Source organism: Colletotrichum chrysophilum, assembly GCF_026319265.1.
Source record: "Colletotrichum chrysophilum strain AFK26 chromosome Unknown scaffold_23, whole genome shotgun sequence".
Taxonomy (NCBI): domain Eukaryota; kingdom Fungi; phylum Ascomycota; class Sordariomycetes; order Glomerellales; family Glomerellaceae; genus Colletotrichum; species Colletotrichum chrysophilum.
The window spans coordinates 153,635-175,117 of record NW_026517310.1 but is presented as its reverse complement, the minus strand read 5'-3'; the positions used below and the strand labels follow the sequence as shown (position 1 = coordinate 175,117).

The window sequence follows — 21,483 nt, the reverse complement described above, 5'->3', positions numbered from 1 at the left end:
CCTTGTCGACGGTAAGGCGAGAGAAGCCTGGACACGGACTACCAGCAGACACGAAGTCCACTGTACCAATCTTCGGAACTTTATCGCTGAACTTGCCCTCCAACGCAAGTCGCCGCAGGTCGTCAATAGAGCCAGCGAAAGGATGTACTTCGCCCAGGGTATTTGCCATGTACGTGTGAATAGCACGTACGTTGATGTCATTAGCTCATTGCATATCGATAGCCCCCCCTTCCTCGAGGCCGCGTCCAAAATTACCGCCTCCGCAAAACAGATCGACTCCTCGAAGCTTGGGGACCTGCCTTGAGGGATCGAACCCCTGCCTTAGCGTAGGAGGGGCATCGTCCATGCGAACGATCTGCCCTGATGAGTCGACATGGTGAGTAACAAAGAAGGCATTGCCGACGCCGTTTCGACCGTAGGGAGGCAATAACGGCTCGTCGCGTCTGAAGAAACGCACAAGACACCTGCCGTGGATGCGATCGGCATCGATCGAAGTCGTCTCGTTGCTGTAGACAAGCTCGTTCCGGGGTGTATTCGTGTTGGGTTCCAGTTGGCTTCTGCGAAATAGACGTCGAAGTACGACCATGTTCTCCTCGTCAGGACCTGAGACTAGCTCGTAAGGCTCAGCTAGGTCGTCAGGATTCTCAGGACTGATGAGAAGACTATCGCCGACTTTATGGGCGAAAGCCTCAATCTGGTGGTTACAACGTAGGTGGCTCTGCTGAAACGTAATCCATCGGCGTATCGTCGGCTTAGTGAGGTATGTTTGCCGGCAAAAAAACTCAGCATCCGTGTCTGCAGCGCCTCCCCAGTGAACATGATGGATAGAGAGAACCTCGCTCTCTTTGATCTTAGGATATCCATCCCCACACGAGCAGTGGTCTGAGAGGAACAGCTCATTATTCCAAGGATACTTCATGGGACCACATAGGGTATCCACGGGTCTGTACAGCCAAATGACATCGAAGCACCGCTTTTCATCCCTCAACTTGTGGACTTTCTGGACCAATCCAAACCACCGGTCGACATCATCAAAGCCAGCAGCAACCTCTCTAGCCCAGTGAGAGCCATCGTCATCCCTTGTCGTAGAAATAACATCGCCAACACAGACTTCTCTGGTAACTTTCTTGTGTACTTGGTGTGCAGCTGCGTGGGGGCTTGGTGATGGCTCTAACTTGTAAGCACTTATGAGATCGGTTCGCAACTTCTCGGCTCGGGGGCTTGGGGCCATGGCCTCCATCATCATGCCGCAGGGCAGATGATTGAAGAGCTGATATGTGTAAGGTGTAACGATGGTCTTGTCGATTTGGGCTGCTTTACCTGGTGCTGGGGAGGACGCGCCGCTGGTTGGGGTTGATGGTGTCTTCTTCGAAGTGTCTGGGTAGGCGGTGTAGTCGCGAATCTCTTTCCACATGTAGATGGATTTGGTCTTATGCCAACCGAGAAGGCCATATACCTCCTTGTAGATAAAGTCCAGGTTAGCCACAATTGCTGTGCAGAAGTCGTTCCCTAGTAGCTGTTGTCGCCAGTGAGTGAATGCCTCAGAGGCGTCGTGATGCTTTGAAAGCCATGCACTGAAATCAGATCGGAACTCTCTGAACAACACGCGATGTCCAGCATCTACCGCAGCACAGAGGTAGTCGGCAACATGCTTTCCAAGGTTCGCTACCCACATGAAACCCATATGAAATCTTCTGTACTCTGGCGAAGGGTTTTTCAGACGGTAGTAAACGTCCTCCTTGCCTCGATCAGCAGCCTTGGTATTCATCTTTGACCGAATCCATATCTCCCGACCAATGGTGCTCTCAGACAGGCCATAATTTCCGATGGGTAGCTCTTCGAAGGGGACTTGGCGCACAAAGTACCGAGCATCGCCAATTGACAAGACGCCGTCAACGTACATAACTGTACAGCCAGGTTTGATTGAGAGGTGTTGGAGTGGTCGCATCTCTGCTGGATATCGCATCTTCTCGTAGGCTTCGGTGAGCCCACCCATGTACGGCTCGGTATATACGGTGAATTGGTCGAGTTCAAAGTCAATGAGGTCATCCCCTCCTTCACTTGTTCGCCGATGCTCCTCTAGCAACTTCTGGACGACCCTGAACTCCCGATCAACTGGAGCAGGGAGCTCCTGGCCCTGGTAAAGGTACCGCGGCGAAATGAGTGCTTGGCGGGAGGTCGACGGAGATGTTTGTGACCGGCTGAAAATCTGGCGGCAGGAAGACGGTTTGCGCGTCCCCACGAAACTCTCGCAGCACAGGCGCGTCATCCGACGGGTTGGCGACAGCCGGGTTCTCTAAGACTCGCAGGATCTCGCGGTTCTCGATCTTAGCGAGATTATCGGCGGCTTCCCAGTCTTGGCCTTCATCGTAATCCGCAACCAACAGGTTGCCAAGCTCGTCCTCGTAGTCTTCAATGGGGCCTGCATTAGGTAAGAAACTGCCGACATAATGAAAGGAAGGGGCTGACCTGGCATGGTGACTGCTCATTCTTACCATTCGGTAAGCGTTGCTCAGAAAGTAAGCGCAACACGCGCACGCGGCAGGCGTTGGCGCGTTGTGTGCTGTAGACGTTGTGAAAATGTGCAGGGATTTATGTTCGTTGGCGGGATGAGACTCGGGCAAGCGTTGGTTGTGTGAGCAGTTGGGTCCGGGCGCGCCTCAAAGAGTCAAAGCTGTCGGCGCCCTGTTGACGATGCGAAGTTGAGGGTGAGGTGAGAAGTTAATGTTTTGAAAACAGGGAGCATCAGGCAAAGGGAAAGACCCGATTTCGCCTGCTCTGGTGCAGATACCTTGCATAAGTGTGGTGGCCCGGAAAAATAAAAAGATAAAAAGCTGAAGCCCAATTGTTGCACAGCAACTTGACCTGTCGAAGTCAATGTGCTTCCTTTTTTTTTAAAATTTTTTTTTATTCGTAGACTGCCTGTGTTGATATTGAAGAATTTGCGGAGACACTGAAGGCGGCCAATCCCGCTTCGCGATTGACAGATTGGGCAAGCGCAAACCTGCTGTGGAGTTTTCGCAGCGTTCCTGCAGCAGGATTGGCCAATAAGATAAGGCATGGAGGTGCGTGTTCGTGCATGGCGGTCGCGGGTACCACGACCCTGGCGGCTGCTCACCCGCTAAGGTATGCTGCTGTAACTTTACCAGCTGGGCTGGCCTGAGGTGGGTAAGGCACAGGTCTAGAGCTGAGGTGGTGATGCAAAGTCAAGGTTGTTGGCGGTTGTGATCGATGTCCGACCGTGCAACATATCTTTTATAGAAATAGAGATTGGCATATGAGTTCAGATGAAAATCGATTGAGTTGGGTATCTTTGGTTCATAAATCCTTCCTCATTTCTTCCCGGCGTTCTCTAGTGCCTCCTCCTCCTTCCACTCCAACACAATCCGCCTCAGCTCAAAGACGACTTCGACAGTAATGAGGATGATGATGATCCACTCCAGTCTTGTGCTGTGCTGCTCACTGGACATCTCTCGTAGCACGCTCGCAATCTCCTGCGCATAGTCCATCTTCTGGTTCAACGTTCGAATCCGCACGTTTACGTCAAGCGCTCGTCCGACCTGCTCGTAGTACCCTTCTAGACCTAGTTCGGCACGGCTGTCCCAGAAAATGTCCGGGAGGGAGTCCGTCAGCTCCGAGTAGTGGTTGAGCCGCGCGCGCAGACTCAACAACTCGCCCGTCTTCTGCAAGATAAACTTCCTACCAAGGGGTAGCCCAGAGCCCTTTGACAGCAGCGACGGTATTTTCCTGGTACTCTCAAAGTACGCCGTCAAGGCTGTTTCGAGAACGGCCAGCTTGGTGCTCCTCGCTAACCCCGAAGAGAAGGCAATCTTGGCCAGCGTCGTGTCCAGTCTATCGCCATCCCTCTCTTCAAGCTTCGTCCCAAGTACCACAATGTCACCCTTCATGCCGCTCGTTTCCCTCGACGAGTCGGCAACATACTCCAGGTCCTCGACCTCCCGCAGAGCCGGCTTCAAAGGCGTTTCCGCCGCGCCGAGCAATTGTTTAGTGACGACATCAGGAGGCAGCGCCCAGGTCACGATCGTTCCAGAAGGGAATACAAAGATGTCGCCTCCATTTACACCGCGGGCATGTACAACCTCACTTGCCTCGAATCCGCTCTGGTCTGGGTCGATATCGAAACCATGCGCCCGTAATGTATCTAGCACCAACCCCATATCGAAAGACTCGGAAATGCAGACGGCGCTGATCAGGGTCGAGGCAGATGCATCGACGGACTCTCCAGGTAGGGCGCCACCACTGCGTTGCGCTGGCCGTTGAGCGATGATGGCCACCCGACGTAGAGAGTTCTTTGCGCCGGCAGAACGAACGCCTTTGCGCTTCGGAGGCGTGGGCAGTAATGATTCTCCATTTTCAGGTTTCGACTGCCTCGGAGACGGTTCGCCAGTGCTCTGGGAAAGGTAGACGTTGGAAGTAAAAAAGTTACGCTTTCGAGGTTGGCTTGTTGGAGTCGTTAGGTGGAAGTATCGCTGCGGGCGGGGCGTGAAACGCGCGGTGTGGAAGCCACGGTTGAGGTACGACGCTATGGTGAGATGGCATGGCCGCATTTTGAAACTATTGACGCCATTGAATGGGCCTTTCGACACCCAAGACACACAATGATCGGTCGTGGCTTGGGCGAGGACAGTCCTCAAAGTCAGAGCTGCCGTTAACTGCCGATGCGGGTGGTTATCTTATCAGCACGTGATCACAAAAGTTCGTCCGGCGGCGACGCAGCGACATATCGGCATTAACAACCTCTTGCGACCTACTTGCCAACCAGCCAGGCTCACTGCATCTCAATCGTGGGATTTCTCAAGCCTGTCAGCGAAGATGGGGCAATGCGGCTGCCTCCCATCTCCAGATCATACCCTTTTGTCCTGACCAAGGGCCGATGGTCATCGGTTCTTACCTGGCGAGCTGTGGGTGTTCCCAAGAAGCTTCCCCTGCCATAGCTAACAAGACTCAGCACCTCTGCCGATGCCATGACATCCGATCCACCCAGACCGCCGCCGTCAGCCAAGTTCCGCAACTTGAGCGCATAATACAACAAGACGATCACCAACAACGCTCATTAGAGTCGGTCTACAAGCCCATCGTTGCCGGCGAGCGCTCATTTTCCCAAGAACTGCTCCTCGCCGGCGCCCTCGAACTGTACCGTAACCCGAATCAAACCCTGTCCGATGCACAACTAGCCGACCTTCTCCTTCTGGCCTCTTTAAGGCAATCTTCGCTCAGCGTCATCACGGCCCAGCTACTCCTGCGAAAAATTCCCAAACTTGACCCGCGCATCCATGCCCGCTTGTACAGCCCCGACTGGGAGGCTATGCCCAAGCTCTTGGAACGTAGGGGGTATATCGTTGAAGAAGTCACCCACTGGACAAAAATACTCGTTGTCGAAGATGCGGACGAGAGAGTACGAGACTTTCTGAGCAAGGAGCATCACAAACCGCTGTTTGTTCTTTTCTACCTACTCAGCAGTAGGCCGTATTTCTCAGATCGAGAGTCCCTCTGGGGGCTTTTAGAGTATTGCAAAGAATGGTACTCCGGCAAACAGCAGGAAAGCCCTGGCGCACCAGACTCTCACGAGCTGGGAATGCATTTTGCCCTGTTCTGCATCTTGCTTCAGAAGCTAGGCTATCACGCGGCCAGGCTCCAGCCCGACATTCTACCTGAAATAGCTAATCTAGCAGTATTCTACATCAGTGGTCTTCCATTGACAAAATCACGCACAAGGCAGATGCGCCAAGATAAGACCTACAATATGCAGTGTCGCGTTTTCAATGCCGCCTTACAAGCTGTCTCCGAACCCGCAGCGGAAAAGCCATACGACCGCGCGACTTGCAACTGGAAAGCCATCACAGCATTGTTGTCTCTGTCTTCCGGCCTGCCACGACCTTTGAGCATTGAGCGCCAGAGCTACCGGGCAATCCGGCAAATCCTGCTCATGCTACCAAAGACCGTCACGGAACGGGACACGGCCAGTGCCCTTGCCAGCTCGTGGCCTCCCTATCGAATCTTGCGAGATGGCATGGAAGAAAAGGCCAATGCTGAGGACTATTTGAGCAGAGTCGTCAAGGCCGGCATGATGATGCAAGAAGCCGGCTACGCCAAGCAACCAGTAGACGACGTCACCGATATCCTAGGTGGCAGAGCCCCAGATGGTTCGCCTACCGTCCAGACCAGAGCCAATTACCCTCGCCGTATCCACTACGATCAAGCAGCTTGGGCAGCACTTATTCGGACCACTCGGAACTCACAGGAGGCATGGGCTATATTCAAGAACCCTCCAGAGGCCAACATGGAACCCAACTGGCAAGTGTACTGGGAGCTGATTGTCAAGATCGCCGCCAAGCCAGCTGATCTGGACCACAACAACCTGCCAGGTGACGGCCGAGAAGTTTCTCCGTTTGACGACAGGAACCTTACCGATTTCGAAAAAGCTAGAGTACGCCCGCCCACTATACGTGCTCTGACGCACGAGATGTTCAAGATGGGCATTGTCATCAAAGGCAAAAAACTAGCTTTTCTCATTAGGACAGCAGAAACCATTCCCCATGCGATGGATTACATCGATTACAGCGGTATATCCGGCGGTTTCAAAAGGGATATCCGACGATGCATGGAGACTCTCACGGACCTTCCACCATCTCTGCTGAGAACGCCTCCTCTGGACATTCTCCATGCGTGTATTGAATTGCTCTGTAAACTGCAGCCAAATCGCACGCAAGGCCAGACCAAGTTATATCCGAAACACTTTCTCCGCATACGGTATGCGTTCCGCCTCGCTCAGCAAGGATGGATCTCGACAAAGAATAGCAGCAGAGCGCCCTGGGAGTCGATATTAGTTGCTCTTGCGCGACCCAATATCATGCTCAGTGCCGTCAAGACCAAAACGAACGGCTTAGAGGTGCTTCTGTTGGCTACAGAGGTCATGGAGAGGGCGGAGGCTCACAGCGGTTTGAGCATGTTAATGTTTCATTCGTATGCTCGAGCGATGCTCAAGGCTGCATGCTCGGGGCTATTGCCTCTGAGGAACAGTCGCAGAGAGAATAACCGCGAAAGTCAAAACTTCTTGTCATTGTATAGTCTCCACAGCACTCCCGCCAAGGCACCGAAACTCGTCTCCAGCAAAGACCGCCAGTGTTGGAAGACGGCTCTGTCTCCCATCTTCCAAAAAAGAAGCTGCAATACAGCTGATACACCATACGAGATTATGTGCGACGCAACGAGGAAGCTCAAGAGCGCATGGAGGGCACTCTCGACCACTGGTCCAATTGCCAAGCCAAAGGTGAACCGGCTCGTCACAGCGTCTCACATCAACAACTATATGCGCACGCTAGCCTTTGTCGGCGACTATGAGGAGATGCTATTGCTTCTTCAATGGGTTACCAACGAGTGGCTTCCCGCGGTGACGACGGCGTTAGGCGGTCTGTCACTTGCCGATATGGAGCGTCTGGAGAGGGCAGTACGAGCGTTCCGGGCGTTCGCCGAGCCCATGCTAGGCAATGAGGTTGTAAAGCCTATACACCAGGAGATGGCCCATAATGGGGCACTGCACTGGTCTTCTGATGAGGAGGTGGAGGATTATATCGCAAGCGATAAGTGGGGTGATCATCAAAACTTGAAAGCAGTGATTGATATGGTCAAAAGGCTGGAGGAAGAGGAAGCCACTGTATGTGTATCATCACCTGTAAATGGATTAGGGAAGACGGAACCGTAGACCCGGATAGATACCCCGTAAAATATGTCAAATATTCTAATCAACACATGGACCAGGTGATGATGAAGGAAGCCGACAATGGCGACGACAGTAGCAATATCGAAGACAAAGGAGAGGTATAAAAAAGCCGAAGGGCGGGCTAAGCACAAACAAGACGAATGTATTCTTGTCGGCTATCTCTAGGACCTCGACGGTGATGCTCATGCCGATCGAACCGTATTCACGGACGAAATTGTTTCTGTAATGGCCAGCTTTGGCAGGCGGATTGACTCGTGCCGGGCAATTGGGGTAGAGGTCTCGCAGCGAGACGAAGGGTGCGTATTTTCCGGAGTGCATCAATCTCAATACCGCTACCAAGGCAGCGGCAGAGCGGGAGAGGCAAAGTTCGCCGCCTTTCTTCATGAGGTTAGCAGCTGTTTTTGGGTATTAGCTTGGAGGGCAAATCACACTGTCTCTCTCGTTCTTCAGAGCTTCGCATTGTCCAAAGACGATGCCTTGGAGACAAGTTGAAGTCCGACCCTGACAGTCCAGATTAGATCGGATCCTTGCTGGGTGTAGAGTAGATTAAAGCAATCTTGTTGGGCTGCGGAGTCCTTTATCATGGAGCTGTCAGAGAGGTCCTGGGTTGCTCCAGACTTTCGGGTTCGCGAGATGTTGAATGAATGAAGTGGATGAGTGTCATAAGTGGACGAAAGAAGAGGTGGATCGGTGAGATGTTGCTGCTCTGAAAGTGTCAGGAGCAAAGTCATCTCCATACGAAGGTGCCAGATGCCTTTTCTAAGCTCCTGGGGTGTTAACAACCTGGAAAGTGAAGTGGGACGTGTTGGCAAAGTGAAGGATGGCGGTGCTTCATTATGTCTGTTGACTGGGACGACGACGACGACGACCGACCGACGACGGCAACAACAAAACCGAAAGAAAGAAAGCGCCAGCTTCTGCTTATAAGCAATCATAGTTCATTATCGTCGTAAATATCAAAATTGTTTACCTCAGAGATGCCTCTCAAGGAAGACCAAAGTTGCAAATGTCGCCCTCTTTCCTTTTTCAATTTTCCATCGCACTTGCCTCCCATAACCGTTCAAAAATTTCGAGACCACAGTGAATTGGAGGAAGGCCCTAGCCTGTAAAACTTCTCTTTATCCCCAGCAAAATCTCACCTCGTCGACTCTCCTTTCTACCGTCCCAGTAACCTCTCCCTCAACCTATCCACATTTTCTTCTCTGCGATCTTCCACCCTTGTTTTCTGTTTTCTCACTCTCGATTCTCCAACAAGTTTCTGTCCTTTATCGTTCACCAAGGTTGCTGGCAGCCTACATCTAGCCTAGTGTCTCAAGATTATCGATTCCCATCTTCTACGCGGATTCAATCAATATACGATCAGTTGCTGGCAAGTCGAAAACCGACTCAACTTCAAGAGCAGATTCATCGCCTCAAAATTGCTTGCAAGCTTTTCTATCTCAAGACTATCATAACATCGATACAGCATCAAGATGGGCCGCCTCGACTTGTCTTCTCTTCTCAACACCAGCATGTACGCTGACATCCACCTTGTGTGCACTGGCAAAAAGGGGAACAAGCAGACCTTCAAGGTTCACCGTTCAATTGTCTTCTCCCAGTGCCAGAAACTCAAGGAGCTGGTTCTCGAGTCGTCAACTGTAAGTCATTTCCCGAACCTTTTAACCGCGTATCCAAAACTAACACTGAGTCTACAGCTTCGTGATGAACTCTTCGGGGTCGACGTCGTCGATTTGCCGCTGGAACCGGAGATCTTCGAAGGCGTCCTTGCCTTTTTGTATTCCGGAGAGTACCAGGTCCGATACCAGGCTGCGGGGACGCAGGCAGAAGATGGGGAGGAGGAAGTGTGGGAAAACACTCCGCACTCTCTGTTCTACTCCACCCGAATCTGCGGAATGGCCCAACAATTCGACATCATCGATCTCTTCTCAGAGTCTGCAGCCGCGCTCTGTGCCGCTGTGCGCAACGCTCTCTTTCACGTCGACTTGCCTGCCGTTCTCGATGAGCTTTATGCGACCCTAGGAACGAGCCCCTACTTCACCCTTCGCCTGGCATCAATCCCTCATATGGTGGCTCATAAAATGAAGCGGTTCAAAATCGTCAGGACGCATCTTCGCCGGGTCCTCTTCAAGCAACCCGTCTTGGCTGCTGACATTCTCGACGCAACCATGGAGGCCCTCGAAAAGTCAGAGATGAGGCTGAGGAGAGCAGCTGACAGGCTTCAGGAGATGGCACGACCTGTTGAAGCTGTACAGGATATCGAAGAAGGCGAGGCGGACCAGGCAGTTGAGCACGATGAGCAACGCCGTTCTCGCCGTCGTCGCCGGGATGATGATGATTCGGACCTGGAGCAAGAAAGAAATGTGAGGAGACGCCGGGTGATGTAGATTGGTTACGATTTGTCAAGCGGGGAACGTTGCGAAATAATGATGCTGGGCTGGCCCTGGATAATAAATAAGAAAATAATCGGAGGAAGATGGACAGCCCCGGTATCTCTTGTGAACAGGCTTAGATCTGATGGCCTCAGAAATGGCGAAGTAGACTGCCTAGATAATGCAAACTACTCTTCTATTGCTCGTTCTTGTCTTGACATCTGTTATCCCGTTTGCAGTCTTGATATTGGCTCTGATTCGTACGACTAGTAACCACTGGTTTTCTTGGCGTCATTTTTGATTATTTACAAAAAAGCAGGATCGCAAGGGCGCAGCCAGTGACCTCAACTCAACGAAGCAGGCCAAGCACGCAGGTCGCGAACGACTGTCCCATTGATGCAAGGCTAGAAGCGTGCTATTCGATTCAGCCATTTGGCCTATAGCACTTCTTGCGACGAGCCGTTGCCGCCAGCCCCAACAAGCCGAAACCTTGCAGCTATTTCCACCTCCGTATTAGCGCAACCGTTGACAGCTTGCCCCCCATCGTTTCTGCCGCCTTCTTCAACGGTCAACATCAGCCGAACGTTGTCTTGAATCAGCTTGTTCGCTAACAGGTAGCGTGCAAGCAATCAAAAAGTTCATGCGTGACGCGTTCGGACGACTTTGACAAAGGGCAACATAGACAAAGGCTTACGTCCTTTGTAAGATACCGCCACATAGAGACATGATACCAGAGCATGTGTCAAAGATAATAGCTAGAAGATTTGACTGCCATTGTTTCTGATTAGGATGCAAGTACTTAGGCTACCTTCAAACTCTATACACTTGAGCCAAGACTCGCCTTCCTCCGTGAACCATGAACCGTTTCCCCATCCACACCCCCTTCCTCGCCGTGGATAAGACTGAAAAAGTAAAAGAAGAGAGGAAAGCGGGCCTCCACAGACCAGCGAAAACGTAATTGTCTGCACTGGTTATTCCAACACGAAGACGCCCTCTGGCGGTCATCTATGCATCGCAACTCTCCATCGAAATTCTCTAATAACACAAGGCCAGAACGCCGTAAATAGGTCAGACTTGCAGTGGCTCGATTTGAGCGTCTCAACAGTCTGAATCCCTTGTTTGTCCGTCCATCGTCAATTGGGCCGCCCCCTGGAAACTCGATGCAACGCCTCGTTGCCACCTGCAAAACAGAGCCCCCTCACCAACTCCGAAAGGACATCGCTTCCTCAATAATCAGACACCGAAGAACTAAAGTGGTTGAACGCCAAGACCTAGGGCCCTGAAACAGCTCCCGCCGCGTTTCCTCGATACCCATTTAGGGGCGAGTAAGGCGTTGGAATGGGCACGGAAGAAATCTTTGGCCGTAAGGCTTGAGCTGCAGAACGTTGTTCTGCCATGAGACGCGACAACGATATTGTTGGCAGCGGACCGGCTTGCTAAACCTGTTTTCTCTGCTGCTGTTGAGGTATGACGGGTATGGGCACAGGCGTCACTTTATGGGGTATGGGAGGCGTTCCGTTTCTGCCAGCACTGCCAACGGGGCTTTGTGGCTTGGGCGTTTCGCCCGCAGCTACGCGCGCCTCGTGACCGCCTGCAATCATCTTGTTGCCAAACGCATTGCTCGTTTGCTGCGCCGCGGCCCTGAACCTGGCTTGTTCGGCCGCCATGCGCTTCCGGTCGGCTTCGTAAACAGCCATATTGTAACCCGTCATAGCATTCATGCCGGCATTTGGTGTGTGTTGCGACTGGTGGCTACCGTTCGGATACTGTTGACGGTTGATGGGCGTGCCAGGCATGTTCTGCTGAGGAGTCGACCCATAGTGCCGTTGCTGCTGGTGCGGAGTCGGAGACTGATACTGGCCGGCCGGCACCTGCGGTGACATGCGCGGTTGCATATTGTTCCCTCCGTTGGGATAGTAGCCGCCGTAATTTGGCTGCGGAGTGCTAGGCGGCTGATGGTGCTGCTGTTGGTACGGCTGCTGATAGGGTTGCTGGAAACGAGCGTTAGGCGTGCCATGCGTTGGTGTTCCAGCATATCCAGGGTACTGTGGGGGCCTCTGCTGTGATCCGTATTGAACACCCTGGTGACCATAGGGTGTTTGTGTCTTTCCGACATGCTGTGCGTAGTTGGTGTATCCGTTTGTTGGGCGATATCCACCGGGTTGGCCAGGGCGCGGCGTCTGGTGCGGAGGCATGTGGTGGGGAGTGCCACCTGGACGAGGAACTTGCTGCTGGGGCATCGGCGGCTGCTGACCGGCACGGTAGTAGTTGGTCGTTGCAACGGAAGGGGTCCGGGACGGGGTGCCGTACTGGTTCGCCCCGTATTGGCTGTAGGGGGTCGACGCGCTCGGCGTGCGATGAGGGGCGGGCCGATTTTGAGGAGCCGCAGCAGCCACACTCTGCTGTTGACGCATACGAGCTTGAGTTGCCGCATCGTCTTCCATGACACCCTTGTACTGGTCTGTTCGGACCTCGAGCTTCGTGCTGATGAGCAGTTGCTCCAACTGGTCGCCGTTGAGCTTGGCTACAGCGTAAGGGGGGAGACTGTTGACGATGAGACTCAACTGGGCCTTGAGCGTCTCGTATGTCGCAGTCTCCTCCTCCGTTGGAGTTGAGACAGCACCCTGAGACAGCAGATCGCCATTGACCGGGTCACCTGCATAGCGGTTTTGCGATGGGAGCAGAGTAAGATTGCGGATGCGCTGGTAGGAGAGGAGAGTCTCAATCATGTCAGTGACATCGTCGAGAAGAGCATCAACCTCCTTATCGGCGGGATCTTTCTCCTTGGGCTTCGACACCACGTCATTCATGTCTTGCAGTGCGGGGTCCACAAGCCACTCATCCCATTTCTCGATCGCCTCATTCACAAACTCTTCGTCGACTTCCTTCTCGGCCGCCTGTTGAATTGGCTTCTCAAGGTCATCTTCATCTTCAAACTCGCGCAGCTCAGACTCAATAAGCTTGTTGAAATTCCGTTGGCCGGTCAATTGCCAGTGCAGGCGACCGGCGTGGGTCGAAGGTATGACCGACGTGGAATCATCTCTGCATGGGGCAAAGCTGGAAAATGCACTGCGGAATAGTGACTCCATTTCATTGACTTCGACTTCGGTGCTCGATGGTCTGCGGCCCGCCAAGCTCTGCGCACGCTCACGCTGTCTTGTCTTGCTCTTCGACGACGGGGTCGCGTTGGTGTAGTCCAGGAAATAGCCGACTGACACTTTCTTGCTCGAATAGGAATCGTTGAAGTACTTGGACTTGCCAGCTGGCTCAGGGTGGTAGAAGCCCAGAATATTGCCCTTAACCATCTGCTTGGGTTGCTTGGGAGGTTGCAGCGACGGCAGCGGACGACTAGATGAGAACAATTCCCCGAGTGTGGCGGTCCGCTCACTTGATCGCGATGGGACAACATAGGATGTCGACACAGCCGGAGGGAGGTTCAAGGGAGATGCCTTGATGCCAGAGTTCTCCGCACCAGACATCTTCTTGGGCAGACTCGAGAAGAGTTGCTTGGCATGGGGAGCCTGGCCAAAGACTGTCAAGACCGCATAACCCGAGAGAGGGTCAACTTCGGCCTTGACGTCAGGGGCATTCGCGGCTGTACGCGGGTACGATATCTCTCGGCGGAGAAGGTCCATAGCCTTCTCTCGGAACTTCTTGGTTTGTACCAAGGCAGCGCCATCGGTCTTCTCCTTGCCCTTTTCTGATCCGGTCGATTGCAGTTCTCTGAGCTGATCCTTTACGGCATCAACGAGGTCGGACGCCAGCTCGTCCAAGTGTTTGTAGGAGTCGTTGGAGACCTTGTCGGCGATGGTGCTCGCGTGGTCGGCGGACTTTTGGCGCTTCGCGTCGGGCTGCTCTGCATCGGCTTCAGGAAGCGGACGCTTCAGAATTGAGGGCTTTGCATCAAAACTAGGGGGGATACGTTAGTACGACACGGTTTTCGAGGCGACGTTGGGTCATGGGCGCGCCGCAAAAGGCGCATGGATGTGCGTGCAGCCCTACCTGGTCAAGACAGTGAAGTAGTTGCGAATGGCATCTTTCTGGCTCTCCTGCGGGACCTGGGTGGTTTCGCCATCGACATCCATCTTTTCGGCTCCATCGCCATTGGCTTCCTCATCATCGTCGCGCTTCCTCTTCACAGGGACGACAGGCTGGGGCTGGGGGGACTCAGCATGGTCCGGTCCAGGGATGCCGTTCGCCTGGACCGAATCCGGCTGCGCCATTGCGAAGCTTGGTGAGTCGTAATCTTAGTGAGTGGTGGTTGTCGTCGCGATGCGAGGGCTCGTTGGCAGCTCGTTAGGTCGATGTTGCGCGGGACGACGGGGGTGGCAGGTCGCCCAGTGGAGGGCGGGATTGTCGCGACGCGCGAGGTTCGTCGGTCGGTCGGTCGGTTGGTGGAACTCCAAAACCTTTTTTTCGTCAAGCGTCGAGAGACTAGGTGTTTGGGGGAATCTTTTCATCCAAGAACACAATCAAGGGCAAACAGAAGGAACCGGAGATGAACGGAGGTCCATCGACGTTGCCGTTTCTTGATTTTTTTTTGGCCTTGCAAGTGCTCCTGGAGCAATTTCCTGCAGCGTATGTTGGGAGGCTGTACTCAGAAGGCTGTTGTCTTGATGCCACTGCTGCGAAAAAGACTAAGATTGACGCTAGTCCCACTTCAGTCGGATACAGTGGGTCGCTTCACGTGATGGACACCCCCAGATGCCGCAGGGAGAGATGCGTCCTGGCCTGCGCGTCCCTTGGCTGGAGAGGTACCTCGGACGGTTAGAGCTTCATTCACCGCAAAGTAGATTGGGGACTGACTGGGTCGACTTTCACGTCAAGCGTTAAGCTCAAGGTTTTCCATTACACATGGCGACATCTGTTCCTTTGGTTTGATGCCCAGTGTCCCCGTAAGGCACCTTATCCTACAGCGGACCCTTCTTGTACTTGTACGGAGCACCGAATTATGGGCAGACATGGGTGCCCTTTCTGGGATCGCCAGGTGCCCGCTAAGTACCTTTGCGTCGCCAAATCATGCATAGCTGTGGTCAGCTGTGGCAAACAAACATCACGGCAATAATATGAATTCGCGCAAAGATGCAACTAATGGTATTCGCACACTGGTGTCCAGACTAGTACCTAGGTAGATAAATTACAGCCACCGCCCGAATCCCTCCATTTGCCGACAAATTGATAAGAAAAGTGTTGTGTGTGCAGGCGTTTATTTCTTCGCCTTGGCCAGACCAACGGCGTTCTTGCCGAGGTCGTAAACAGAGTACCAGCGACGCAGGAAGGCATCTCCAAGGATGACGAGAGGGCCAACCGGCTCGGGGAAGTCCATGCCTTGGAAGGTGGAAATACAGCTGCCAGAGACCTCCAAGATGTAGTCGTACGCGGAGATGCTGAAATTGTAGCCAGCAAGGGTGAAGGTAATGTCAGGGAGCTCGGCGCGCTTGTCGCACTCGACCGAGTATTGGCCGTTAAAGCCCTTCTTGGCACCAATCTCCTTGTTGAGGAGCTCAGCAAGAGCAGAGGGGAGAACGTTCAGGGAAGTTCCGGTATCGAGGATGGCACCATGGCCCTCGAGGTCAGCAGTCTCGTCGCCAAGGGTGATAGCGTCGAGGTCAACCTCCCAGTAAGCCTTGCGACGGAGAGGGATGTAGGTGATCTTGCCCTCGTAGTGAGAGTCATCAACACCTCCGAAGACAGCCTCGCTCTCATCGCCCTCGTCGTTGGTGTCGCCAAGGTAGAAGGCGAAGACGGGCTCATCGATGGCCTTCTGGTTGACCATCTGGTAAAAGGGAGGAACGATCTTGTTCACGGAGATGGTGTCGTAACCAAGACCGAGGATGCCGTCGAAGCGGCCAAAGGCAAAGGCCAGACCAGGCTCGCTGGTGGCCTCGGCGAAGTCCTGCTTCTTGATCTTGATGTCGCCGATGGAAACGTCGTCCTGGGACACGAAGCCGGTCAAGCTGCCAGAGCCGTAGTGGATCTCGAACTCGGAGCCGTTGGACTTGTAGGTGGAGGAAGACGACGAGTCGTACTTGGAGTGCAGGTAGCAGGCGATGCTGCCACACTGCTGAGAAGGAACCCACAGGTTGGAGCTGCCGGTATCCAGGACAACCTTGAATGACTGAGGGGGAGTGCCGATGGAGATCTCAGAGAAGTCTGCAGAAGATACATTAGGCACAACGATCGAGGGTGGTTCCGTCAAGGGGACATACACTGAGCGTTCATGAAGTTGCTCACAGGCACCGGGTGTTCACCGTTGCTCTTGATGGGCTTCTGGTTGAACATGGCATCGGCGTGGTTCTGGGGGCGAGCGCCCATGTACTTCTGGCCGAGTGAGCGGACCTGGTGCTCGATGGGAACGGCGTTCTACAATAGTGTCAGGTCAGCGGAGGGTTTCGGGGAGATGCACGACGATGGGTTGACATACCAACTGCTCCGAGATGGGGACCTTCTTGAGCTTCAACTTGTGGACGTCGGCCTGGGCGGCGCCCAACAGGACGGCCGCGGTGAGGAGAGTGCTCTTCATCGTGATCGAAGACCTCGATTACCCAGCGTTTGTTGCTTTGGCGCCTGCGTCTTGGGAATGCTGATGCTGGGGGGAGTGATGGGTTAGAACGGGATGGGGATGATGAGGTGTTGACGGGGGGAAAGAAGCGGAAGCTGGGGCGGATGAAGTACCTATTAAGTACGCAGGCACCGTACTGGGTTGAAGTAGCATGGGGGGAGTCCCAGTGTCAAGCGTGACCTGCCCAACCTGCCTCCGCTAATGACGTCCCGAAGGTACCTTATCACTGCGCGACGTGCCACACCTGCCTATCAAAACCCGGGGTTTTATGGAGCCCCCAGCAACCAGCAGGAACGGAAGCTCCAAGGCACGCAACCCCGACCGCCCGAGACAGAGCTCCTCCCAGCTCTCACACACTCGGTGACACTCACACTTGGCCTTCACAGGCCTATGAGGCACCCAGGACGGAGCTTGCGTGTCTGATCGCGTGTCCCTGCAGATTCTCTTTGGCTGCCGCCGTTTCGCGTCACCTGCATCTGCCTTCTTCGATAAGATAAAGCGATCTCCATGCATTGCATCCAAATAAGCAGACCCGGGGAAGCTCATATCACGCAACGGGGTGGATTGATGAGATAAGAATTGAGATGAGTACCTATCTACTCTGTACCTTACCTACCCAGCATGTCACTCGCTCTGCCCACCTCAGCTGTTCTCAACCTCCCGCAGGTAGGCAGGTGCCTAACCTAGCAATACCTAGGTCGGAGCTTGCCAAAGATGGGCAGGCGGTGGCATAGCTCGAAGCCAGACACCTGGCCAACTAACACACAGTACTTTTGCTGGCCTACTTGCTCTGCCCAGCTGCTATGTACCTGCCTGCCCAAAGCTGATACCGACAATGCTGGGACACCCGGATGAGCCTGTTCGCGTTGCGTGGAAGCTATGGTGCCTGGCCGGACGATGGCAAAACGCCATTGGCGCCTTGGTACCTGAGGCCAACAGCTTCACGGCTGCAGGTCGTATGTCTCGGAGCTCGGTCCTGAAGTGGGTGCGGTGGAGGGCCGGATGAGTCAGCATACAAGAAACCCGAATGCGCCAAGGTACGATCGGATTCAAGCAAGAGGCCTCAACCAATTCTGGACTGTGACATCTTTGAATCATCATGGCGCCAGCAGCGCTTCGCATGCCAAACAGTGTGGGAGGTTGGCAGTCTGTCTGCCAGCCACAACTTTGTGCCCATACGTGCCTCGATAGAAAATTAGAGATTGAGGCTAGGAGGTTATGTTGCATTGACTTTTTCTGCCGATTACTGGTAAGGTAGCTAGGTGCTATTGTGCAGCAACCAAAGGTAGGTAGAGCAGAGGACCCTCTGAGTTGGGCCTATCAGGGCTCTGCCCGGAATGAGCTCTTCGGCTTGTCAACGTCTGACTTGCGCATCGCCGACATCGCATGCATCATCGTCTCAGGTCAGTAGTGCTGTAGTCCGGCTGGTCTGATTTCGAAGAACGTGGTAACCGCGCTTCCATGTTTTAGACCTCGGTGAGTGCAGCGAGAAGATTACCTGTAAGCATGGAACAACACTCATCCAGTCTCGACAAACTATGATTGATTCATGTTGGTGCTTTTTTCTTGGGGCCCGCCAGCGCTCATGACGCTTCATTCGATTCATTGCGAGAGAGAAATTGGCTGTTCTTCGAGATGACTTATACGCAGGTCTTTCCTACCAAGTGAGTCACAACTGCTTGCCACAACCGAAGCTTTCGCCATTCCGTTGCCACGCCTTGACCAGAGCATCCGGCTGAGCCGACAATTCACGATGGCTGGGGAGATCAATCGTGAGACGACTCACGAGAAGTAAGAGCGAAACGGACGAAACCCCTCGTTGCTCAATGGTCGAAATGGGTCCTCGTTTCTCGTTGACTCGCGGCACTGTTCCAGAATCGGAGTCATGCTGCCCCGCCACTAAGGCGAGTTCAGGGATATGCGCTATTGCCTTAGCGTCTCCAGCGGCTGTTCTGTCCCGCTGCTGGAACTCACCTTACTGCCCTGTGTCCCGTCAACTCAACAGGCACGTTGAGAAGCCGCCAAAGGCGTCTTCAGCGACCCTGACCGCTGGAGGGGGCAAGCGCCACAACTTTTTCTTGCGCCGCGTCGCCAACTCGACCCCGCCAATCACACCCCGCCATACCCCACCGCTTCCATCGAGTATGCGGCCATTCACATTTTGCTCCTCCGATGCTCTCCCAAATTTTTTTCAAGCTTTAACCCTCCCTTCCCAACCTTGCTTGTCTCTCTCTCTCTTCCTCTCCCTCTCTTCCTTTCTACAACAACCTCTTCACTGCCATTGCTTGCGTGAACCAGTCTCCTCTTCACCTTTCCCAAGCATATTCCGCCACACCACAAGTCACAATGGCTGCCAATGGCTCTACCTACTCCCTCCCCGTCTCCCACAAGGAGGTCAGTCTGCTCTACCCCGCCGCGTCGCGCAAGGACTGTTGGTTCTGACTCACTGCCAGATGTTGGAGAAGTCTCTGATCGACTCCGACCCTGAGGTCGCCGAGATCATGAAGGAGGAGATTCAGCGCCAGCGCGAGTCCATCATCCTCATTGCCTCTGAGAACGTCACTTCCCGTGCCGTCTTCGACGCTCTCGGCTCTCCCATGTCCAATAAGTACTCCGAGGGCTACCCCGGCGCCAGATACTACGGCGGCAACCAGCACATTGACCAGATCGAGAACCTCTGCCAGAAGCGTGCCCTCCACGCCTTCAACCTCGACCCTGCCAAGTGGGGTGTAAATGTCCAGTGCTTGTCCGGCTCCCCCGCCAACCTCCAGGTCTACCAGGCCATTATGCCCGTTCACGGCCGTCTCATGGGTCTTGACCTTCCCCATGGAGGCCACTTGTCCCACGGCTACCAGACTCCCCAGCGCAAGTGAGTGACTTCACCCGCCGTCTCTGGAATACTAGTCCAGTATGCTAACGAAAGGCCTCTTGCAGGATCTCTGCCGTCTCCACCTACTTCGAGACGATGCCCTACCGAGTCGACCTCGAGACCGGCATCATTGACTACGACACCCTCGAGAAGAACGCCATCCTCTTCCGCCCCAAGGTTCTCGTTGCTGGTACCTCTGCCTACTGCCGCCTGATCGACTACGGTCGCATGCGCAAGATCGCCGACTCCGTTGGTGCCTACCTTGTCGTAGACATGGCTCACATCTCCGGTCTCATTGCCGCCGGCGTCATCCCGTCCCCCTTCGAGTACGCTGATATCGTCACCACCACCACCCACAAGTCCCTCCGTGGCCCTCGTGGTGCCATGATTTTCTTCCGCAAGGGCGTCCGCTCCGTCGACGCCAAGACTGGCAAGGAGACCCTCTACGACCTCGAGAACCCCATCAACTTCTCGGTCTTCCCCGGTCACCAGGGCGGTCCCCACAACCACACCATCACTGCTCTCACTGTTGCCCTGAAGCAGGCTGCCAGCCCCGACTTCAAGGCCTACCAGCAAAAGGTTGTTGACAACGCCAAGGCTCTCGAGAACAAGTTCAAGGCCCTCGGCCACAAGCTCGTTGCCGACGGCACCGACTCGCACATGGTCCTCCTCGACCTCCGTCAGCACAGCCTTGACGGTGCTCGCGTTGAGGCCGTTCTTGAGCAGATCAACATTGCCTGCAACAAGAACTCCATTCCCGGTGACAAGTCCGCCCTTACCCCCTGCGGTATCCGTATCGGCACTCCTGCCATGACCTCTCGTGGCTTTGGCGAGGCCGATTTCGAGCGCGTCGGTACCTACATCGATGAGTCCATCAAGATCTGCAAGGAGGTTCAGGCGTCTCTCCCTAAGGAGGCCAACAAGCTCAAGGACTTCAAGGCCCAGGTTGCCAGCGGCAACGTTGCTAAGATCAACGACCTCCGCAAGGAGATCGCCGCCTGGAGCTCTGGCTTCCCCCTCCCTGTTGAGGGCTGGCGTGTCGACGCTGGCATCTAAACGATGCTCAGCGACGTGTAGAGCTGCGCCGCTCATTCTAGGGAGTGGCGTCTCGGATCAAGGGAGGATTGGATTGATACCACATTGGGCATACGTGCCCAGTTCAACAGACATGGTTCACAAGGGATAAAACAAGCGCGGGGCGACTCGTGCATGACATTTAACATGGCTCATGAAAGGGAAGGTGTTTTCAACACTAGATGCATTTTCTTCAGGCGTTTCAACTCTTTTGTTAAAGCGGAAAACAAAATACCGGGAGGGTAAAACAAAATCCATGGGCGGGAGTTGGTGCGGCGTTCTCAACTTCGGCCTTTTATTTTAGGTAGAGACTGCTTCAACGCAGTCCAAGGATCAATGGCATCAACTCATTGACTTGCAGCTTTTTCCTCCATGTTACGATATCACTGTGACTCGGCGTCTCTTTGATGAGGCGTTCATAAAAGATGACTTTGTGTCCGTGATCAAAGACGACGTAATTCAAATAGCGCGAAACGCTTTGCTGGTGACCTCACAATAGTATTCTTCTTACCTTTGAGAACAAGGCATTGTCTGCTTCACGCTCCTGGAATCCCTCATCGTCGAACGGGTGCAGTTTGCATACAATATGGCTGTTCTTAGAACAAAGATTGCTTTGGTAATAGATATTGTATAATATATTCGTGGCATGTTCTGAGACCAGTAGAATATTCCGATTAGCATCAACAACATCAAACACATCGACCCGTAAGTTCTATCCTACTTACCTCTATCACTCACCCTCAACGATATACCTACAGCAACCTTCATCAGACATTTCGTCGGCTGCTTTTACAATTCAATCGCTGCCAGTAAGAATCCAATACACATTTAGCTAACGAGCACAGTTCTTGCAACGACAACAATAGCC

At 53.8% G+C, this 21,483-nt stretch overlaps 7 protein-coding genes across 7 annotated transcripts; 3 read left to right on the top strand and 4 right to left on the bottom strand.

The window, feature by feature from the left end:
* Positions 1 to 205: 205 nt before the first annotated feature.
* COL26b_003958 (uncharacterized protein) lies at positions 206 to 2,476 on the bottom strand (the record flags this gene model as incomplete). Its single annotated transcript, XM_053176843.1, is given in 3 exon segments — positions 206 to 2,137; positions 2,151 to 2,422; positions 2,470 to 2,476. 3 exon segments carry the CDS (start codon positions 2,474 to 2,476, stop codon positions 206 to 208), a joined length of 2,211 nt encoding a protein of 736 aa, XP_053039165.1.
* Positions 2,477 to 3,332: 856 nt separating this feature from the next.
* On the bottom strand, positions 3,333 to 4,372 carry COL26b_003957 (uncharacterized protein; the record flags this gene model as incomplete). The annotated part of the gene is made up of 2 exons (XM_053176842.1): positions 3,333 to 4,126; positions 4,240 to 4,372. The coding sequence occupies 2 exons, from the start codon at positions 4,370 to 4,372 to the stop codon at positions 3,333 to 3,335; spliced, it is 927 nt and encodes a 308-aa protein (XP_053039164.1).
* Positions 4,373 to 4,619: 247 nt separating this feature from the next.
* Positions 4,620 to 7,723, top strand: COL26b_003956 (uncharacterized protein; the record flags this gene model as incomplete). The annotated part of the gene is made up of 2 exons (XM_053176841.1): positions 4,620 to 4,656; positions 5,079 to 7,723. The coding sequence occupies 2 exons, from the start codon at positions 4,620 to 4,622 to the stop codon at positions 7,721 to 7,723; spliced, it is 2,682 nt and encodes an 893-aa protein (XP_053039163.1).
* Positions 7,724 to 9,213: 1,490 nt separating this feature from the next.
* COL26b_003955 (uncharacterized protein) lies at positions 9,214 to 10,125 on the top strand (the record flags this gene model as incomplete). Its single annotated transcript, XM_053176840.1, has 2 exons — positions 9,214 to 9,378; positions 9,436 to 10,125. The coding sequence occupies 2 exons, from the start codon at positions 9,214 to 9,216 to the stop codon at positions 10,123 to 10,125; spliced, it is 855 nt and encodes a 284-aa protein (XP_053039162.1).
* A 1,421-nt stretch (positions 10,126 to 11,546) lies between these two features.
* COL26b_003954 (uncharacterized protein) lies at positions 11,547 to 14,333 on the bottom strand (the record flags this gene model as incomplete). The annotated part of the gene is made up of 2 exons (XM_053176839.1): positions 11,547 to 14,019; positions 14,113 to 14,333. 2 exons carry the CDS (start codon positions 14,331 to 14,333, stop codon positions 11,547 to 11,549), a joined length of 2,694 nt encoding a protein of 897 aa, XP_053039161.1.
* Positions 14,334 to 15,316: 983 nt separating this feature from the next.
* Positions 15,317 to 16,633, bottom strand: PEP2 (Vacuolar protease A; the record flags this gene model as incomplete). Its single annotated transcript, XM_053176838.1, has 3 exons — positions 15,317 to 16,263; positions 16,320 to 16,473; positions 16,535 to 16,633. The coding sequence occupies 3 exons, from the start codon at positions 16,631 to 16,633 to the stop codon at positions 15,317 to 15,319; spliced, it is 1,200 nt and encodes a 399-aa protein (XP_053039160.1).
* A 2,385-nt stretch (positions 16,634 to 19,018) lies between these two features.
* On the top strand, positions 19,019 to 20,597 carry COL26b_003952 (uncharacterized protein; the record flags this gene model as incomplete). The annotated part of the gene is made up of 3 exons (XM_053176837.1): positions 19,019 to 19,066; positions 19,126 to 19,541; positions 19,607 to 20,597. 3 exons carry the CDS (start codon positions 19,019 to 19,021, stop codon positions 20,595 to 20,597), a joined length of 1,455 nt encoding a protein of 484 aa, XP_053039159.1.
* Between the last annotated feature and the right edge of the window lie 886 nt (positions 20,598 to 21,483).